A 16,364-nucleotide genomic window follows, 5' to 3' on the forward strand; every position below is an offset into this window, starting at 1 on the left:
TGGAGGCGGCTGTAGGAGGTGCCCCTACAGGTGCCTCCCGAATGCCTGAATGCCAGGACCCGGCAGCTGGCGGCCAGCGAACTTTAAGCAGAAATTTAGTGAAGAATCTTGTGGCCGAGAGACTTCAAGGGACTGTGAAAGTAGAGAAATATGAACTAAAGAAAAACTTAATCCTAATGAAATTTGGTTCATTTTTTATTTGTGGCGGTGGCATCAATCGCCAAGAACCGCCTTATATGCCACATCTGAAGCGTGAAAAACCCAAAGAATTCCCCAAATACCAAATACCGAGACCGCAACTCTCACAACTTTTCTCTTAGCTGCACCTGCAGCTGTTTAAATAGGGCTTGGCTTTCTTTCTGGCCTGGCTCACAAACATCACTCTTGACCAAATAAAAATAGACAAGAAGCTGTAACTGTTTGCGGTATCTCTCTCTCTCTCGCTGTCTCTTTCTCTGCTGAAGATGTTGCAGTTGCAGTTGCAGTTGCAAGTAGTTGAAAGAGTGAAAACGTCTTCTACAAACACACACACAGAGGCCAGGCCCAAGCAGCAGTCGTCAGAGCCAACATCCAAGGCAAATAGGCCCCCATTCCCCTCAATTGAGTTGTCCAATGTCCAATCCATTGCGTTGCGTTGCACATGCGCAGTCTTTCAGTCTTCTTCCAGGTCTTCTGGCAGGTCTTCTCTGGGGTCTTCTCGCCGTCTACTGCTGCTGTTTGCCTTTCAATTACCGGCAGGCAAACATTGCCTTTTGCTATTTGCTTGGCGGGTATTTAAATTTAACTACGCGGCCACTGCGCCTCCTTTGTGCCTGCTGCCTCTGCCTCTGCCCCTGCCTCTGCCTCTGCTGATGGTTACGCATGCGCGCCATAAAACCAGACAACAATTTGCTGCCTGAATGCCCCTCAATTGGGTTGAGTCTTTGGGGTCGCTGTCGCTGTCGCATGCAAAGTGTGTGTCATTTTTGTTGGGAAAGATATAGCTGCCAGTGGAAGGGGTTAACAAAGGGGTTAAGAGATCTATGTGAGGAAAAATAGAGCTCTAATTGAGAGATCTAACGAGATTTCTTTCTATAACAAAAGTAGAGTTTCCCAAAGTTAAGGAATGGCATCCTTTACACAATTTTCATGAAGAAATTCTTAGATTTATCTATGTTTCCATAGAAATTGAGGGATCGACAGCAAAAGTGTGTGGAAACTGAGGTTTATGGAGGCCTAAATGGTTCCCTGATCTATTCATCAGCTTATGAAGTACCTTGGGGACCTGAACAGAAGGAAATGTTATAGAAGAAGTGCAAATACACGGATCTCTATAAGGTTTAGTGCTTCAAAAAGGTATTCAAAGACTATGAGAATGAAAGAACGTGGGAAATACCTTAACAGAAGATATATATCGAGATAGTTCCTTGATTCAGCTGGAAAAAAAACTCCTGGGAGATCGGCATATATATTTTCCACTGCTTTATTTGCAGTGAATTGTGGATTAATAAAGAATAATGCTGATGGTAGACAGCTCAGAGGAGACACAATAAAATAAGGGCAAAAACCACAGGAGATCCTTGGATAAATGATAGTCTTCCTGGATTCAGACCCTCTTCCAAATAATGCCACCAAAATATATTAAATTCTCTCTCTTCGGCAGACACCCCTCGGATAGATCCCACCACCCTTCCCCCCCCTAATCCCGGCCTCGACTTTCACTCTAATTCCCTCCTCCCACCCCCAAATAGAGTCCCCAAAAAGCGTTTCAAAAATCTGACAAATCACGCCCGGTGTCGCGCCCGAAAAGCGACAAATAGTCAAAGAAAGGAGTAGGGGAGGAGGGGAGGAGGGGGGGTAATGAAGCAGGAGGCAACATCTTACATAATGCAAAAACAAGAGCAAAAAGCTAAGAAAAAGAATGACTTTGTCACAGTTATTGCGCCATGACAATAATGACACGAGAAGGCAGCACAGAATGGAAGGACGAAGGCTCCAGAGAAGCTCAGGAGAAACCACAAGAGGGGAGCATCGGCGACGGGGTAAAGCCGACTGCCAACGCAAGAAAAACAGCTGCCAAAAATGGGGTGGTGGGGGGGAAAAAGGAAAATGACATGCAGGGCGACAAGAATGGGTATAAAACAGAAGCCGAATGGATGGGAAAAAAGGAAAGCAAAAAAAGAATAGAGCCAGAGCCAGAGCCAGATACTGGCACACAAATGCAATGCCGGCAACACTTTAGAAGCCAAAACAGACAACAGAAGCGGAACGTGTGGCAGGGCATGGGGCATGCAACGGGGCATGCAATGGGGAAAGAGTTTTGCATTTTGTGTGCCATTGTGTCAAGTGGAAATTGCAAGGCGAAAGCCTAGAAAGAATGAAAGCAAAAAGAAATATAGAGGGGGAAAATGAAATGGCAAAGACGGAGCAGCGGAGCGACAGAGCGACGACAGCGGAAAAGATGACAATAAAAATGGCGGCTAAGGCTTAGGCGAAAGAAGCAACAATAAAAAATGCATGAAAGCGTTCGCAAAGTAAAAGGGAATGCGAATTGTGGATATCCTTTGGGGCTCAAGGCCAAAAGGAGTCCTAAACAGAGGCAAAGCATGGCATTGGAAGCATATTTTAGAAGTTCGATTGGGTTCAAACGTTTCAAGAGGTGTCTAGTCCTTTAATCCCTACATTTTATTCCAAAATAAAACAGGGAATACCCCACATTTTCTGTACTCCCTATCATAGATCCCATAACATATAGATACCCCTTGGATCCTCTCAATTTTAATCTGTCTAAAGCCGATGGGAGTGCTGAATACCCTCAAAAATTGCCACTTTTAGGGTTCGAACCAGAGGAAAATATGGTTGGCTTATGATAGATCATCTCTTTCGCTACTTTGAATCGATTTCCAGTGCCATCTAGACCCCAAGATCCACCATCACAATCCTCTCCACATAGTCATCACACCCTGCACCTTGAAAGGGCATTGCGAAAAAAACAGAGAGATGTCGGCCTAAAGTTCAATGGAAAATATGAAAAGCAAAATGGCGACAGCGACTGGCAGCCTCTGGTGCTGTAGAGAGCGAGACAGAGACAGCAGGAAGAGCGAGGGAGAGCGAAGAGGCAAAGACGTTTTGGGTCCGACCATTAGCGTTTTATGGCCCAAAGGAAAATCGATACACACACACACACACACACACACACACACACACACACAGACACACACACATGGCACGGCACGGCACATGTTTGTCGTCCATTCCGTTTGCAATTTGTGTGACGTGCAAGGGTTGAGGGCACAGCACGCCGCTTTCTCCCCCCCCAGCTCCACTCTCTTTGTTTTTCGCCTTCAATCATAAAAGCATAACACAAAAGCCATTATGCTTTTGCCGAAGCAGAAGAAGCAGAAGGGGAGCCATGTAGAGGATATGCTTCCTCCCTTCTAATGTGGGTTCCACGAAACAGACAGCGTTCGAAAGAGATAGCGATAGGGCACAGGAAAAGGTAGGTTTTATGACATTCCTTAAAGGTTCTCGGGGAAAATCAAAGCAATTTGCTAGAAACTTTAGTTGGGGAATACAAGATCTGTACAGAACTCTTTCGCCAAGAAGAATCACCCATCAATTGCCACTCATTCCATACATTTCCCTCCCTCTCTTCCTTTCGAAACTCAATTCAATGTCAATCTATCGCCCGAATGCCGCCATGGAGCCTTGCTCTCTCGTTCCTGCCACTAAGGTATGTGGCAACAAGCAATTAAAGCCAGCTGCCGCCTCATTTTGAGGCTAAAAATTAATTTGTTAAAGGATTGGGCGCCCCCGCCCCTCCCTCCATGCGCCTTTGACGAGAGAGAGCAAGAGAATGCTTACCAAAATATTTTGCCAAAAAAGAACAGAGAGGAGAAAAGCGCTGGGAAAAGCGCTGCGGAGAGGGAAAACAGAGGGAATTTTTAATTAAAAACTCTGTCGGAGAACGCCTGGGAACAAAAGGGTGGGCGCCTGGCAGGGGCGTGGAAGAAAGGGGGTTGGGGGGCAAGGCACCGCCGTCTTTATGACAATCGTAAAAAATAATTTTTAGTAGCTTACGAGACGAGCCGCTGGCTGGCAAAAGGAACTGTTGCCTTGGCATTTTAATTGCATCAAGTGGCATTAAAAAAGCTAGAAAGAAAATGGAAAATAAATATGCAAAGGGCCAGGGGGTGGTGGGAGTACCCTTAAGCAACTTACAGACACTCGTATGTTGAGTGGCGAAATTGGAAAGGCAAATATTTAACAAGCTGCTCACACCCCTCGCCGCCCGCCCTCTCTCAGGTGAAATACAAATGTTGCCTTTAGGAGATCTCTCTCTCTCTCTCTCTCTGGCACCCCTTCAGCTATTAGAATCTCGCTTTGATGTGCAACATATGTTAGGGGCTCTCTCTCTCCAAAATTTAAGCCGCTTAAGGTCCTTGTCGAAGCAAAAGTTAAGTTTCCAAGGGGAAAACTTCACCAGGAGCAGGACCCACTGGACTTGTCCTGAAAATCAGCTTAACTTTTTGTGTCGTAGAGGAAAAACCTGCAGTCCACTTCTAGGCGCAAACTTTAAATCCTCCAACTCTGGAGACTCATTAAAAAAGAAAATGCACACAAAAAAGATACAGATACAAAAAGGAAATTTAATAAAGATTTTTCCCCTCTCAGTCTCCGAAAAGGAAAAAAGGGTCACAGACCAGGATGTTTGCATTGTCCTGTGGAAAAACAAGCCAATTGAGTGAGCGAACGTGCCGCCCTATCCTTTAAGTAGAGGAGCTCGAAACATATGCAAATTCGATTTTGCATAAAGCGAAACGCAATAAATTATGGAGAAGCCAGAAGTGGGGAAGCCTCGATACGAGACTAGGGGCTAGAACTAGGCGCAAAAGTGGGCCACAGCCACAGGCCAAAGTGGGCCCCTAGAAGGGGATGAATGTGGACAAAGATACCATATATTCCATGGGCATCTAAATGGGTACAAAAGGTACCGAGAGTACCATCCAAAACGGGTACTTTCTTGGCTGGTTCTCAATAACTAATGAGCACAGAAATGTCTACTGCATAGAAATGAAATAAATGATCAAATTAGCATGCCCCTTAATAGGGTGCGCAGACCAGAAGGAGGTCCTTTATAAGTAGAATGTGCTGGAAAGTGGCTCCAAGATGAGGGGGGCAGGAGGCAGGAGGCAGGAGTGTTCTTCTTAGAGTTGGTTAAGGATCCGTACAACATAAATTCAAGCTGATTTCACAAAAAGTGGGACAAGTATATTAGCTACCGATAGATCGCTCTTGTACACTCGGAGAGAATTGGCGGATTACAAAAGAAACACACATATTTAAATTCAATATACGGTATTAAACCACAAAAATAGCTTATTATGTATTAAAAATTAATAAAAAGTCGCTTTTTTACGGACCATATTTAATCAAAAAAAAAAAACTTTAAAATAAATATTTTACATACCAAATATAATCTAAAAAAATATTAAAATTTTAAGATATGAAATAAAATTTTTTTATTTATTAAATGTAAATAAATATTATCGAAAAATATGCAAATATTTAATTTAAATATAAAATATATTTATTTTAAACTCAAAAAATATGTAAATTAAATATTTTTTGATTTTTTAAATATAAATAAAATAAAATATGTAAATAACAAATAAAATAAATATATTCTAAAAATATGCAAAAATTTAATTTAAATATGAAATATACTTAATTTAAACTACAAAATATACGTACATTAAATGTTTTTAGTTTATTAAATATAAATTAAATTAAATATATGAATATCAAATAAAATAAATAGAGTCAAAAAATATTATAATATTTAATTTTAATATGAAATATATTTATTTTGAATAACAAAATAAATCAGAATAAATCAAATATTTTTTGATTTCTTTTTACCTTATTTTTGACATCTTTTTTTCTCTGGTTCTACATCTCTGTAGTTCTACAGAACTATTACGAATATTAATCGTATAAATGCAATTAAAAATTGAACAATTGATTAAAAAAACGTACATATGTATATTCCATTCAAATTTCCCTAAACTTTCGTATATTTTCTATCAATTTCAGACATTTCCTTGCATTTTCTAACAATTTATTCTTCGTATCCTTCGTTTATTTTTAATAAACATTTGTTAACATTTCCTTCGACCACACAACAACCAGAACTTTTGCAAATTATTTTGCATTGATAAAACAAGTAAATGGAATGCAAAACAAAAAACTTTCACTAGCGTATCTGTGCAAAAGGAAAGGGAAGGTCGTTCCGTGACTTCCATTCTCGCAGGCTCACAGACTCCCATTTCCCAATGCCATATGGTGCCTCACATACACACAGTGTCATATATATTTTCATAATTAACTAAATAAATGTGTAACCCAGAGAGAGAGTGAGAGAGAGAGGGGGGGAGGAGCGAGTGAAAGCGACATGAATTTATATTAAAAACGAGCAGAATTCTCCCATTACCCTACCCCAAAGGATACCCCATAATTGTATCTGTGTATCTGCATTTGCGTGTGTGTGTGTGTGTGTTTGTGTGTGTGTGTGTGTGTGCGTGTCTGTGTTTCGGTTCTAATTTCTGGCGTCGCCTGGTGGTCGCATAAAGTAACACAATACCCAGTTAGCGTGCGGCAGAGAGTCCCTGAAAGCGTGTGTCCGTATGTCCGTGTATGTCCGTGTATGTGTGTGAAAATGCAACATTACAGCCGCCACTTAGTTGTGTGTTTTGTGGCAACAACCGGGCGGGGAGGGGGAAGCGGAAACGCAGGCACGTAACATCGTGTGCTGCAGTTATGCGATAGCTGCCGTTGCAGCAGCAGAACCTTTTATGGCATATTTTAGTGGCTTTTGCTTTAAAATAAAACCTTGGCTGTTAGTAGGTGCTACTGCTGGTGTCCTGCTGCTCCTTCTGCCGAGGCACCTCTTCCTGCTGCTGACCCATAACGCTGCAAAGTATGCAATGGAAATGGCTAAGGCCCCGCAAAGTATGCAACAATTTGCCATAAAACGAAACCACAGCAGAACCTCCAGGAAAGGAAAGGAAAACCCATCCACCCTCCACGCCAAAAAATAGGAAGAATATTATACAATTTTCGCACAGAGTGCCGCCTTCCCCCTCCCCCCCAGGAAATAGTTTTCGGGTATTATATAACATCTACGCCTCGTTAGTGCTTTCTTCTCCACAGCCAAACGATGCTAATGAAAGGCAGATCTCTCTTCTTCTGCCACTTTTGGCTGCTTGTAAAATGATTCTAAACGGATCTGGCATGGAATTTGGAGAGGCTGCCGTAACGCCTAACAAGCGAGCAGGCAGCACCACCTTTTCCTGCCATCTCCTTTGCATTACGTAAGTGGAGCAGCAGCAGCAGCAAAAGGAGCAGTAGCAGGATTCGTCGTCGTCTTCCATTATTTGGCCAATTGAGAAAACATTTTCATATTCAAAAAGAGCCACGAGCCTTCGGGAGGCAGCCTTTGGGGTCTTGCAAATGACGCCAAAAGTACAGTCACTGTCGCAGTCACAGTCCCAGTTCCGAGCTCCCAGGTGACCCATATGTTGACGGTAATAAACATTACGAGGGGGAAGAGGAAAAGTGCCGGAGAGGAAAGCCTATACTCGTTGGAGACTTTTTTGTGGTTTCTCTAATCATATAAATTTTTAGGATTTTTTACAGGCACAAATCTAAGCAAATCCTTAAAGTTCCTTCGTGTCTAATAATTTTATAAAAATATTCATCATATTGGAGCTCTATCGCAGCAAACTTCCTCGGGTCATGGCTGTAGTTTTTGAAAGCCCATGGCTCGAGGATGTTGCCTGTGATGCAACTCAGACCCAACGACAAAAGATCATCGGAAAAGTGCTTCAATCACTAGATATTTTTTCTAACTTTTCACGTGATCGATAGCAAAATTTTATTTTAATTTTATAAATTCAAAATTAATTTCCGATTTTTTTTTTATCAAAATCAGAATTTATTTCTTAAATTATTCATTTTACTTTTTCGTTGATTATAAAAATATTTTTTCTCGTTAAATATGATCCTCTTGATTATTTTAAAAATAAATTCCATTTTCTCGTTCTCTCCAATTTGTACATAATAAAAGTTCCAATTAAATCGAAAATTAAGCTGGAGGTCTATCAGAGCAAACTTCCTCGGGTCGTTGGGGTTCCTTCGAAAGGACAACGGCACGAGGATGTTGCTTGTGATGCATTTCCATCAAAACAGCAAACGGAAAGTGCTTCAATTTTCTATAATTTATATTTATCATTATTTAGTTGAATTTTCTGAAATCTTTAAACAGTAGCCATAAAAATTAAAGCAAAAAAAGAGAATTTGAGACCAAAAGGAAGTTTTGCTGCTTAGAAATGTTTTTAAGATGCAATTCCTATAATAAACCACTTCCAAATACAATCATTTGATGGAAAAACAGCTCCTGCGATTCCTTAATGATTCAATACAAATATTGCCCCAATTACCGGATCAATATAGGGGTTTCTCAAGTCTTGAATCTTCCAATTACCTCCAGAAATACTCCTTAAAAAAGAAAGAAAAACTCAGCGACAAATGGCTCTACGTTCCTCCTTATCTCCCCCTCTGCTTCTCTCTCCCACTGTGGCTTTGCCCCAGATACACGTCTCATTGGATTTATGACAACCAAATTGATATTAATGTAGGAAAAACTCGACGAGCTTTAACAAAAAAAAAAGGAATACGAGTACGCAAATGTAGGCATTGGCCCACAGAAAACTGTGTGGCACGAAGCAGGCAGATAGGGGATATGGAGATTTGTGGTGTTTGGGGCAAGGACACAATATGGCAGCTTGGCATTTCCGAGTTAACTTTGGCAGCATATTCTCCTCGCTGCTGCCGCCTGTGCCACACACTGCCCCTGTTCCTGTGCCCCCCCTTTCCACTTTTCCGCTTTTGCGACTGTTTTGCATATATCGCAGAGCAGATCCTGTCGGTGGCACTGTCTGGGGCGCGCTGTAAACCGCGATTAACGTAAATAGCATAAAAAACAAAAGCGATGCCCCACAACGCCAGGCGCAGAGAATGTAGGTCATGGATGGGCCACAGCCTCCCCATCATTTTTCCTACTCAATTTTTTCCTGCATTGGTTTAAGGGGCTTTCCCCGAAAAACACAACGACACAAAAAAGGTGTGGAAAAGTGCGAGTTGAACTTTAAAAGATATTGGATACATCCGCTAGATTTAAAACTCACTCTTTCCGCAATTTCTCAAAGTATTTTCCAAGAAACTTTTCCGCTTCAAACGGATTTTCACTCTCAATTTTCCATAGTTTTTATTTGATTGGGCAAAATCATATTTTGTGTGAATGATGTTTGCGTGTCAAGGTGAATGGCAATTTGCATAATCAACAATTGAATGGCTACGAATGGATTTTGCCGCAGAAATGCTCTCTCTCTCCCTCTCTCTCTCGCTCTCTTTCGTACAGCAGCTGGTGCTCCAGTTTTCCCGCTGCTGCTGCTTTTCTTTCACTTTCAATTTTCAATCCCCCAAACGAAAAGCAGAGGGGGAAAAGCGACGGAAAAGTTAACCACACACCGCGTCACTTGACAGGAGGCCCCTTCACACCCCACCCCCTCCCCAACCCCTTGAAAAACAAACTTTCAAAAACTCAAACTGCAACCTGCAACTGCATTGCGACAATTTCCTTTTGTGTGGCAGCAACACACACAGCCATGAGTGTGCCCCTGCCTCCCGTATATTCCATTCCATATTTTATCTAGTTTTCTAGTCCCTGGCACAAAACTCTAGTAAATCATGCCATTTTATTGACTCTTTCGCAACAATTTTCACAGTGTTCCCCACATGGACTCTGCAGAATGAGGGGCAGGGGGGAAAGGCCCTCTGCCATATGGCGGGGCGAGGGTTTTTGCATATTTATGGGTGGGGAATACTAAGCAACATGTGGCACTGTTGCAATATGTTTCTATTAGCTATGCAGCTGGTAAAATCTGTTTGTGAATTAAGGTTGGAAAAACTCCCCTTCTTTAAGGGGAACAGGGGAACAAGTGGAAGAAGAAAGATAGAAAAACAGCTGAAAAGGATCGACTACAGTGTTATACGAGTTCTTATGTTTCAGATAAAGGCATTTCCATTGTAATTATTTTGTGCTCCAACAATAACAAAAAATAACACAATTGTATCTGTGATAATATTTTTTAATCAATTACAAATTACAAAATAAAAAAAAGAGCTAACTTTTGCTTATTTTAATAGGTCTTCAGATCAAAGTTAATGAAATAAAATGCCAATTGGTTAAATAAGCTGAGTTTCAATAAATTTAGAAAATAATATCGGCACAACAGTATATGGAAATAGAATTTTAATTGTTTTTACTCGGCTGAAATATATCAATCATTTCTTTTTTATATTTTCATGGCAGAAAAAAGCATAATATATAATATATATGCATAATATATAATATATATAATCTATAATAATGTATATTCCAGTATTCCTTATTATAATAAGAATTTTAGCTGACTATTTTACCTGAAAGCCAGTGGAGGATACATTTTGGGGTGAACAAAAATGAAGGAAGGCCTCACAATGTCTATAAAACAAAACGAAACACTTGAATGATTATTGTGGTCTAGGAGTCTGCATTAATCCTCACTTTTTACTTGTCTAGAAGGTATACAATACTTTTACACGGAGGTCCCTTCTATTTATCAAATATTTCAGTGTTTGTTACACCTTTTTTCAAAGAGATTTTCATAGGAATGGCTTGGGAAAAGCACTCAAATTAGTGTTCTATAAAGATGGAAAGGCACAAATTATACTAAAAACCTCTCTTTTTAAACATAAATCATGTTCTAGTAAATGTTAGATTTTTAAAGATTTAGAAACGGCTTTTTCAAACCAGAACCTTCCTTCAACCCAATATAATTTGCATTTAAACTTTCGCCACAAAAAGCGTATTACAAACCCTCGACAATGGCCACAGCAGTGAAGTGGCAATCAGTACGAGTAGTAAATGTATTTTGGTTTTTTTGCCCTGTTTTTCTCAAAGAAGCAGTCCACTGAAACCCCTGGCGTGTTGTGCCAATCATTTAATTACAGACTGCCGTGCCACGCCTCTACGCCTCCACTCCTCCACTCAAATGTTCAAATGCTCATCTCGATTACAATTTTCATCTGTTAATCGGAGTAGCAAAAAGTGCGTACGTAAATTTAATTAAATAATTAACGCCGAATGCAAATGACAGCGAAAAAAGGCCAGCAATAAAAAACTGCATGAAAAAACAAGAAATGGGCGTTCACGTTTTTTTTTTATTCTGCTGAACCACTCAATCAGTGCAGCCTTCGGGTTTCATTAAATGATTGAAAAACTGCATAAAATCCACTAGAAAAATTCTAAAAAAAAATGTTAAACATTTTGTAATGAAAAATAGAGAGTATGCAAAAAAAAAAAAAAGGCATACATTTAATGCCTTTTCCAATCAAGATATATGTGGATATAGATCCCTGATTGCCTCTGACTGCCACACCCATTAATCTGTTGCTGTTTCTGTTGTATCTTTTGCAGACTCAAGGTGGATAATAACGGCGGGGCCTGGTGTCCCAAGCATATGGTGTCGCGTGGTCTCCAGGAGTATCTACAGATCGATCTGCTGCAGGTGCATCTGGTGAGCGCCATACGCACTCAGGGCCGCTTCGGCAAAGGTCAGGGCCAGGAGTACACCGAGGCCTATGTGCTGGAATACTGGCGGCCGGGCTTTGAGAAATGGATACGCTGGAAGAGCAGTCAAGGGAAAGAGGTAAGTGGCATGGGGGATGAGTGCGTGATGACAGAGTCGTGAGTGAATCTCGTGTTCGAAAAAGGAGGAAAATACGTTGATTGTAACCGAATTTCTTTAGAAGAAGGTTAAAAAACTATAGAAAACATCTGTAAACAATAAAAGATTGTATATTGAGGGCTTAAACCACATAAATTGTATCTCCTTTCTTTCCTTTGGGTCTAAAAATGAAAGAATGTCTCCAAATTATAGATTTTTGTATGCCAAAAAAAGAAACCAATAAAAAAGATCTCCCTATAAACCAAAAGTCTCATTTCAACACCCTAAAATAGCCTCCCTCTCACGCTCTCATATCCAAAGACATTCTCTAGAGCTTCTCTCATTCTCTCTCTCTCTCTCTGTCGCTCTATCATTCACACATTAATCACGAGGCCAGGCCCATTTCCCAGATCCAGCAGATACGAATCTTAATAGCCTCTGGGGGCCTGCAAGATATTGCATCTTTTAGCCAAACAATTTACGTGCGAACTATCGCCCCACACAAAAGAGAGGCGAAAATTGCGTAGGTGTTCCACGAATCTCCCCATTCCCCCCCCCCCCCCCCCTCTCCCCCTCCCCCCTGCTCCACCCTGCTCGATGGAGCGTTGCATCGATTTATTGTGTGCAAGCAATGGAAAATCAATTTTAACGCTTTTGTTTTTGTTCTTGTATCTCTGATTCCCACCTACACGACGTGCATACGAGTATCTTTGCCTCATGAGGGGAGCCCATTTATAATCTCTCTCCTTCTGCCTCTCTTGTGCTGTGTCGTTGCAGGTCTTACCCGGGAATATAAACACCTACAGCGAGGTGGAGAACGTGCTGCAGCCGAGCATCTTTGCATCGAAGGTGCGCATCTATCCCTACAGCCAGTACGATCGGACGGTCTGTCTGCGCGCCGAGATCGTCGGCTGTGCCTGGGAAGGTAAGTGCTACGGTCCCCCTTGCCCCACCATGCCCCCCCTGCCATGAGTTATGCTCTTAAACACCGCTATCCCTCGGGAGGCGGGATACTCCTTCTCTCTCTCTGATCATTCAGCATTTCGCACTTGTTCCGTGTCTTGGGGCAGGCAAACAACAAGAAAATGTATCTTTTTAGCTGCAAAACAGGCTGAGGGTCTACCCATTTGAAGATAGTCGAAGGGGGAATACCCTTAACAGCAATAAAATGGGGCAAAAACCGAAATATTATAAAATATATAACATATCATTCGATTTGTATCAATAGATACAGATCTGTCAATACTTTTTGCCGTTTTCCTGTTTTCTGCCCAACCGTTTCCCTCCATCGATGTACCCTGTAGGCGGGGTAGGGTATTACAAATATCTGCCAGCATGCAATCAGCCAGGAGACCGGTTATTGCTTGATGACTTTGTTTCGCTTTGGCCGTCGATTGGGGGAGCCCCCAAAGCCCCAGAGCCCCCCCGCGAAACTTTAGTTGGTTTTTCCGTTTATTGTTTTATTAAAGATTGCAATGCGGCAGGAGGCGACTCCGACAGCAAAAAATACTCATAAAAATTGGGCTTAAAATTAAGCATGGAAATGGCTGAGAAAATATGACCCCACAAATCGCCTTAAACTGAACTCTAGATTCATTTTCCTTAAACTTTCAGAGGGCATCGTCGCGTACAGCATTCCCAAGGGCATGCAGCGGGGCATGGAAATCGATCTGTCGGACAAGACCTACGATGGCCATGAGGAGGCCGATCGCTATGTGAACGGTCTCGGCCAACTGGTGGACGGACAGCGGGGAAAGGACAACTTTCGCAATGATATCAATGGCTTTGGCAAAGGTAAGAGTCGTGTGTATCGTGTGTGATTTGTGTCGGCTTTAGATCTGAGAAGGCGGCAGCACTGGAGTGGTGTAGAGTGGAGTGGATTGGAGTCTGCTCCCCCGCATATGAGACTATAAATTGCACAAAAGGTAGTCCATGTAATTGTCACATAAACCAGTCTGTGGAGGAGCTCCCTGGACCCCTGTCTTGGGCATAAATGTCACATAAAATTGCCAACAACTAGACCATAGACCGTATACCGCATAACTAATGGTAGTTTTTGGAGTACTCCACAATACTCGTACTCCGTGTCCGTCGCATTTGGAGGTGTGCCAAAGAGGTGGAGGAGGTGTTCTCTTAGCTATGTTTCTAGCCCCGATATGAATGCTGGTAAATCCCTGAATTTTGTTAATCTTTTCGCTTCAGGTTATGAATGGATTGGCTGGCGGAATGACACTCTCTTGGGCCGCCCGGTGGAGATCACATTTGAGTTTGAGACTGTACGAAACTTCAGTGCTGTCATTATACACACGAATAATATGTTCTCCAAAGATGTTCAGGTAAGGAGATAAGATATAAACACCCGCCTTAAACTCTCGTCGATCCCCCAATAAATTCTATAAACACAGCGCATTCGTTCTCGAGTGTTTGGAAATCGTAAAAAGTAATAGCAGAGCACCCCGAACCGCGACACAGCTACAGATACACAGATACAGATACAGATACAATCCCCATTTGCCAGACAAACTGGCGGCAAAAAAACGGAGCAAATAAATGCCACAGAGCCACAGAGCCAATGCAATAATAAAATACAAAAAAAAAAAAAGGAAAAAAGAACAGCGCTATTTTATAAACAAAGCAAATACGAAATCGAACCTAAACAAACGGTAATTGATAGGAGGAGCGAGGAGGGACCTCAGGTGGTACTTGAACGGCGATAATAGAGGGGGGTGGGGGGGGAGGCACTTGCTGGAGGGTTACGAGGCACTGCACTACCATTATCGAGTCAATTTCCTTACTCGCTCGCGCATTGTCGGTCTTTATCGAATGTAAACAAACCATTCGAGTGCGCACACAGCACAGCACAGCGATTATAGACGAGAGTATATCTATATAAAAATGATTCGACCATGTTTATTTCTTTGTACGACCACAGACCAACAGCACACACAATTTTCAAGTCCATTGACCCAAATTACGCGACGTACGAGGGCCATGGAGAGTGGCAATGTGTTAACATTAACAGAATCGGCTTCAAAATCGGTCTAGAACGCAGAGCTATGGCCCCAACGACAGATAAGAACTGAAGAAATTAGTGGAAAAGTAAGGAATGGCTGGGGAAGTGGGGAGTGGGTGGAGTATTCAAACAATTTGAGGGGATCTTGGGGTTTTTATGGGTGGTAAGAATCACTAAAACTCCTTCTTCCACATTCGAATTTATGGGTATATTTCTAGTCTTTGAAAAGGTGTGTTTTCGAGGCAAAATATCTATCTTAAGGGCATGATAGAGTTGGTACTCTGTAAAACGATTCTTTATACCAAAACTAAGAGAAATATAGGCCGAAAAGATGTTCCAGAAAAGGGTTTTCTTAATACATTAATACTTCCTAGTCTAAGCCTTTCCTTTACATGTTTTTAAATACTTTTTCACAGATCTTTCATGGAAAATGGCGTGCCTAGGGTTTACTCCTCTATAACATACCAAAATTATATATTTCAGAATCTTATAAAAGGTGAAACTATAGCTTCTGTTAGTCTTTAGCTGTTTCCTTGGTCTTTTGCAATTTACTAGAATTTTTCTATAGATTTTTACCCGCACTTTTGGAATGAACGAAATTTAATTTAACAAAATCTGTCAAGTGTCAAGAACAACCCACACACCGGCACGCAAAACTTGTATGGAATGTAATTAAATGTAATTAAATGATGCCCCCCCCCATTGCTCCCCAGACGTCTTCTTCTTCTTCACATTCTGCGGGCAGGGGGTAGGGGGGATCGCTCCTCCGGAATGTTATAGTCGTTATTGCGTTGACCATTGGCCAGTTCGTTGATCTGCTTGGCGTGCGACACGGTGGCATTCAGTTCGCGCTTGAGCTTCATGCATTTCGTGCTCATGTCCACGTAGGAGCGGCAGACCTCTAGGCCGGTCCTGGCACCGCTGGTCCTGGCTTTCACCTCCGGCTCCGGCTCGGGCTTCAACAAGAAATTGCCACTACTTGGAGAGGAGCTCTCGGAGGGGGGACTCTCAACCGGAGCCCCATTGTATCTCCGATTCATACGTTCGACGATATTCAGGCAGTCCTCGAGGTTGTCCCCCAACTGCTTGCAGACTTCCAGGCCGGAATCGAGGCCGGTCTCCTCATCTCCTCTAAATGTATTCGATTTGAACATTTCGATTGTAAAATCTGTGACAGTCTCGAGTATCGTTTGACAGTTTAATAATTTCCTATGTTCTACCTTTCGATGTTATCTCTGGCTCTCTGTTTTTGGGTTTGAGGTGATATATGGTTTGGGCCCCCCCTCCCCCCTACGCCTCGCCAAGGCAATAGGCTTGTCAATTTGTGTCAAATTAATCAATGATTTCAGGGGGGTGGGGGGGAGGGTGGATATATAGGTCGTCTGTTGTAGCACCCTCGTAATTATGTTCAACTTTTATCGTAGCTCTCCTGTTGCCAGAGTTTTGCTCTGCTCTTGGGATACCTTTTCCACATCAAAGTCGCGCCGATTGCCTGATAAAAAGCCACAAATATGTTGGGGCATGTGATTTCTGATAGGTTT

The 16,364-nt window shown here is 42.0% G+C and overlaps 1 protein-coding gene across 1 annotated transcript in view; it reads left to right on the forward strand.

Annotated features, from left to right (window-relative positions):
* LOC6593802 (discoidin domain-containing receptor 2) overlaps positions 1-16,364 on the forward strand; it is a 151,779-nt gene that overhangs the window by 54,833 nt on the left and 80,582 nt on the right. The window contains exons 4-7 of the mRNA XM_026989024.1: positions 11,561-11,792; positions 12,588-12,735; positions 13,425-13,604; positions 14,013-14,146. Of these exons, the coding sequence (XP_026844825.1) occupies positions 11,561-11,792; positions 12,588-12,735; positions 13,425-13,604; positions 14,013-14,146 (694 nt within the window). The remainder of the gene's footprint in view (positions 1-11,560; positions 11,793-12,587; positions 12,736-13,424; positions 13,605-14,012; positions 14,147-16,364) is intronic.

The sequence above is a fragment of the Drosophila persimilis genome, unplaced genomic scaffold, assembly GCF_003286085.1.
Source record: "Drosophila persimilis strain 14011-0111.01,24,50 unplaced genomic scaffold, DperRS2 tig00000191-arrow-pilon, whole genome shotgun sequence".
Classification (NCBI taxonomy): Eukaryota; Metazoa; Arthropoda; class Insecta; order Diptera; family Drosophilidae; genus Drosophila; species Drosophila persimilis.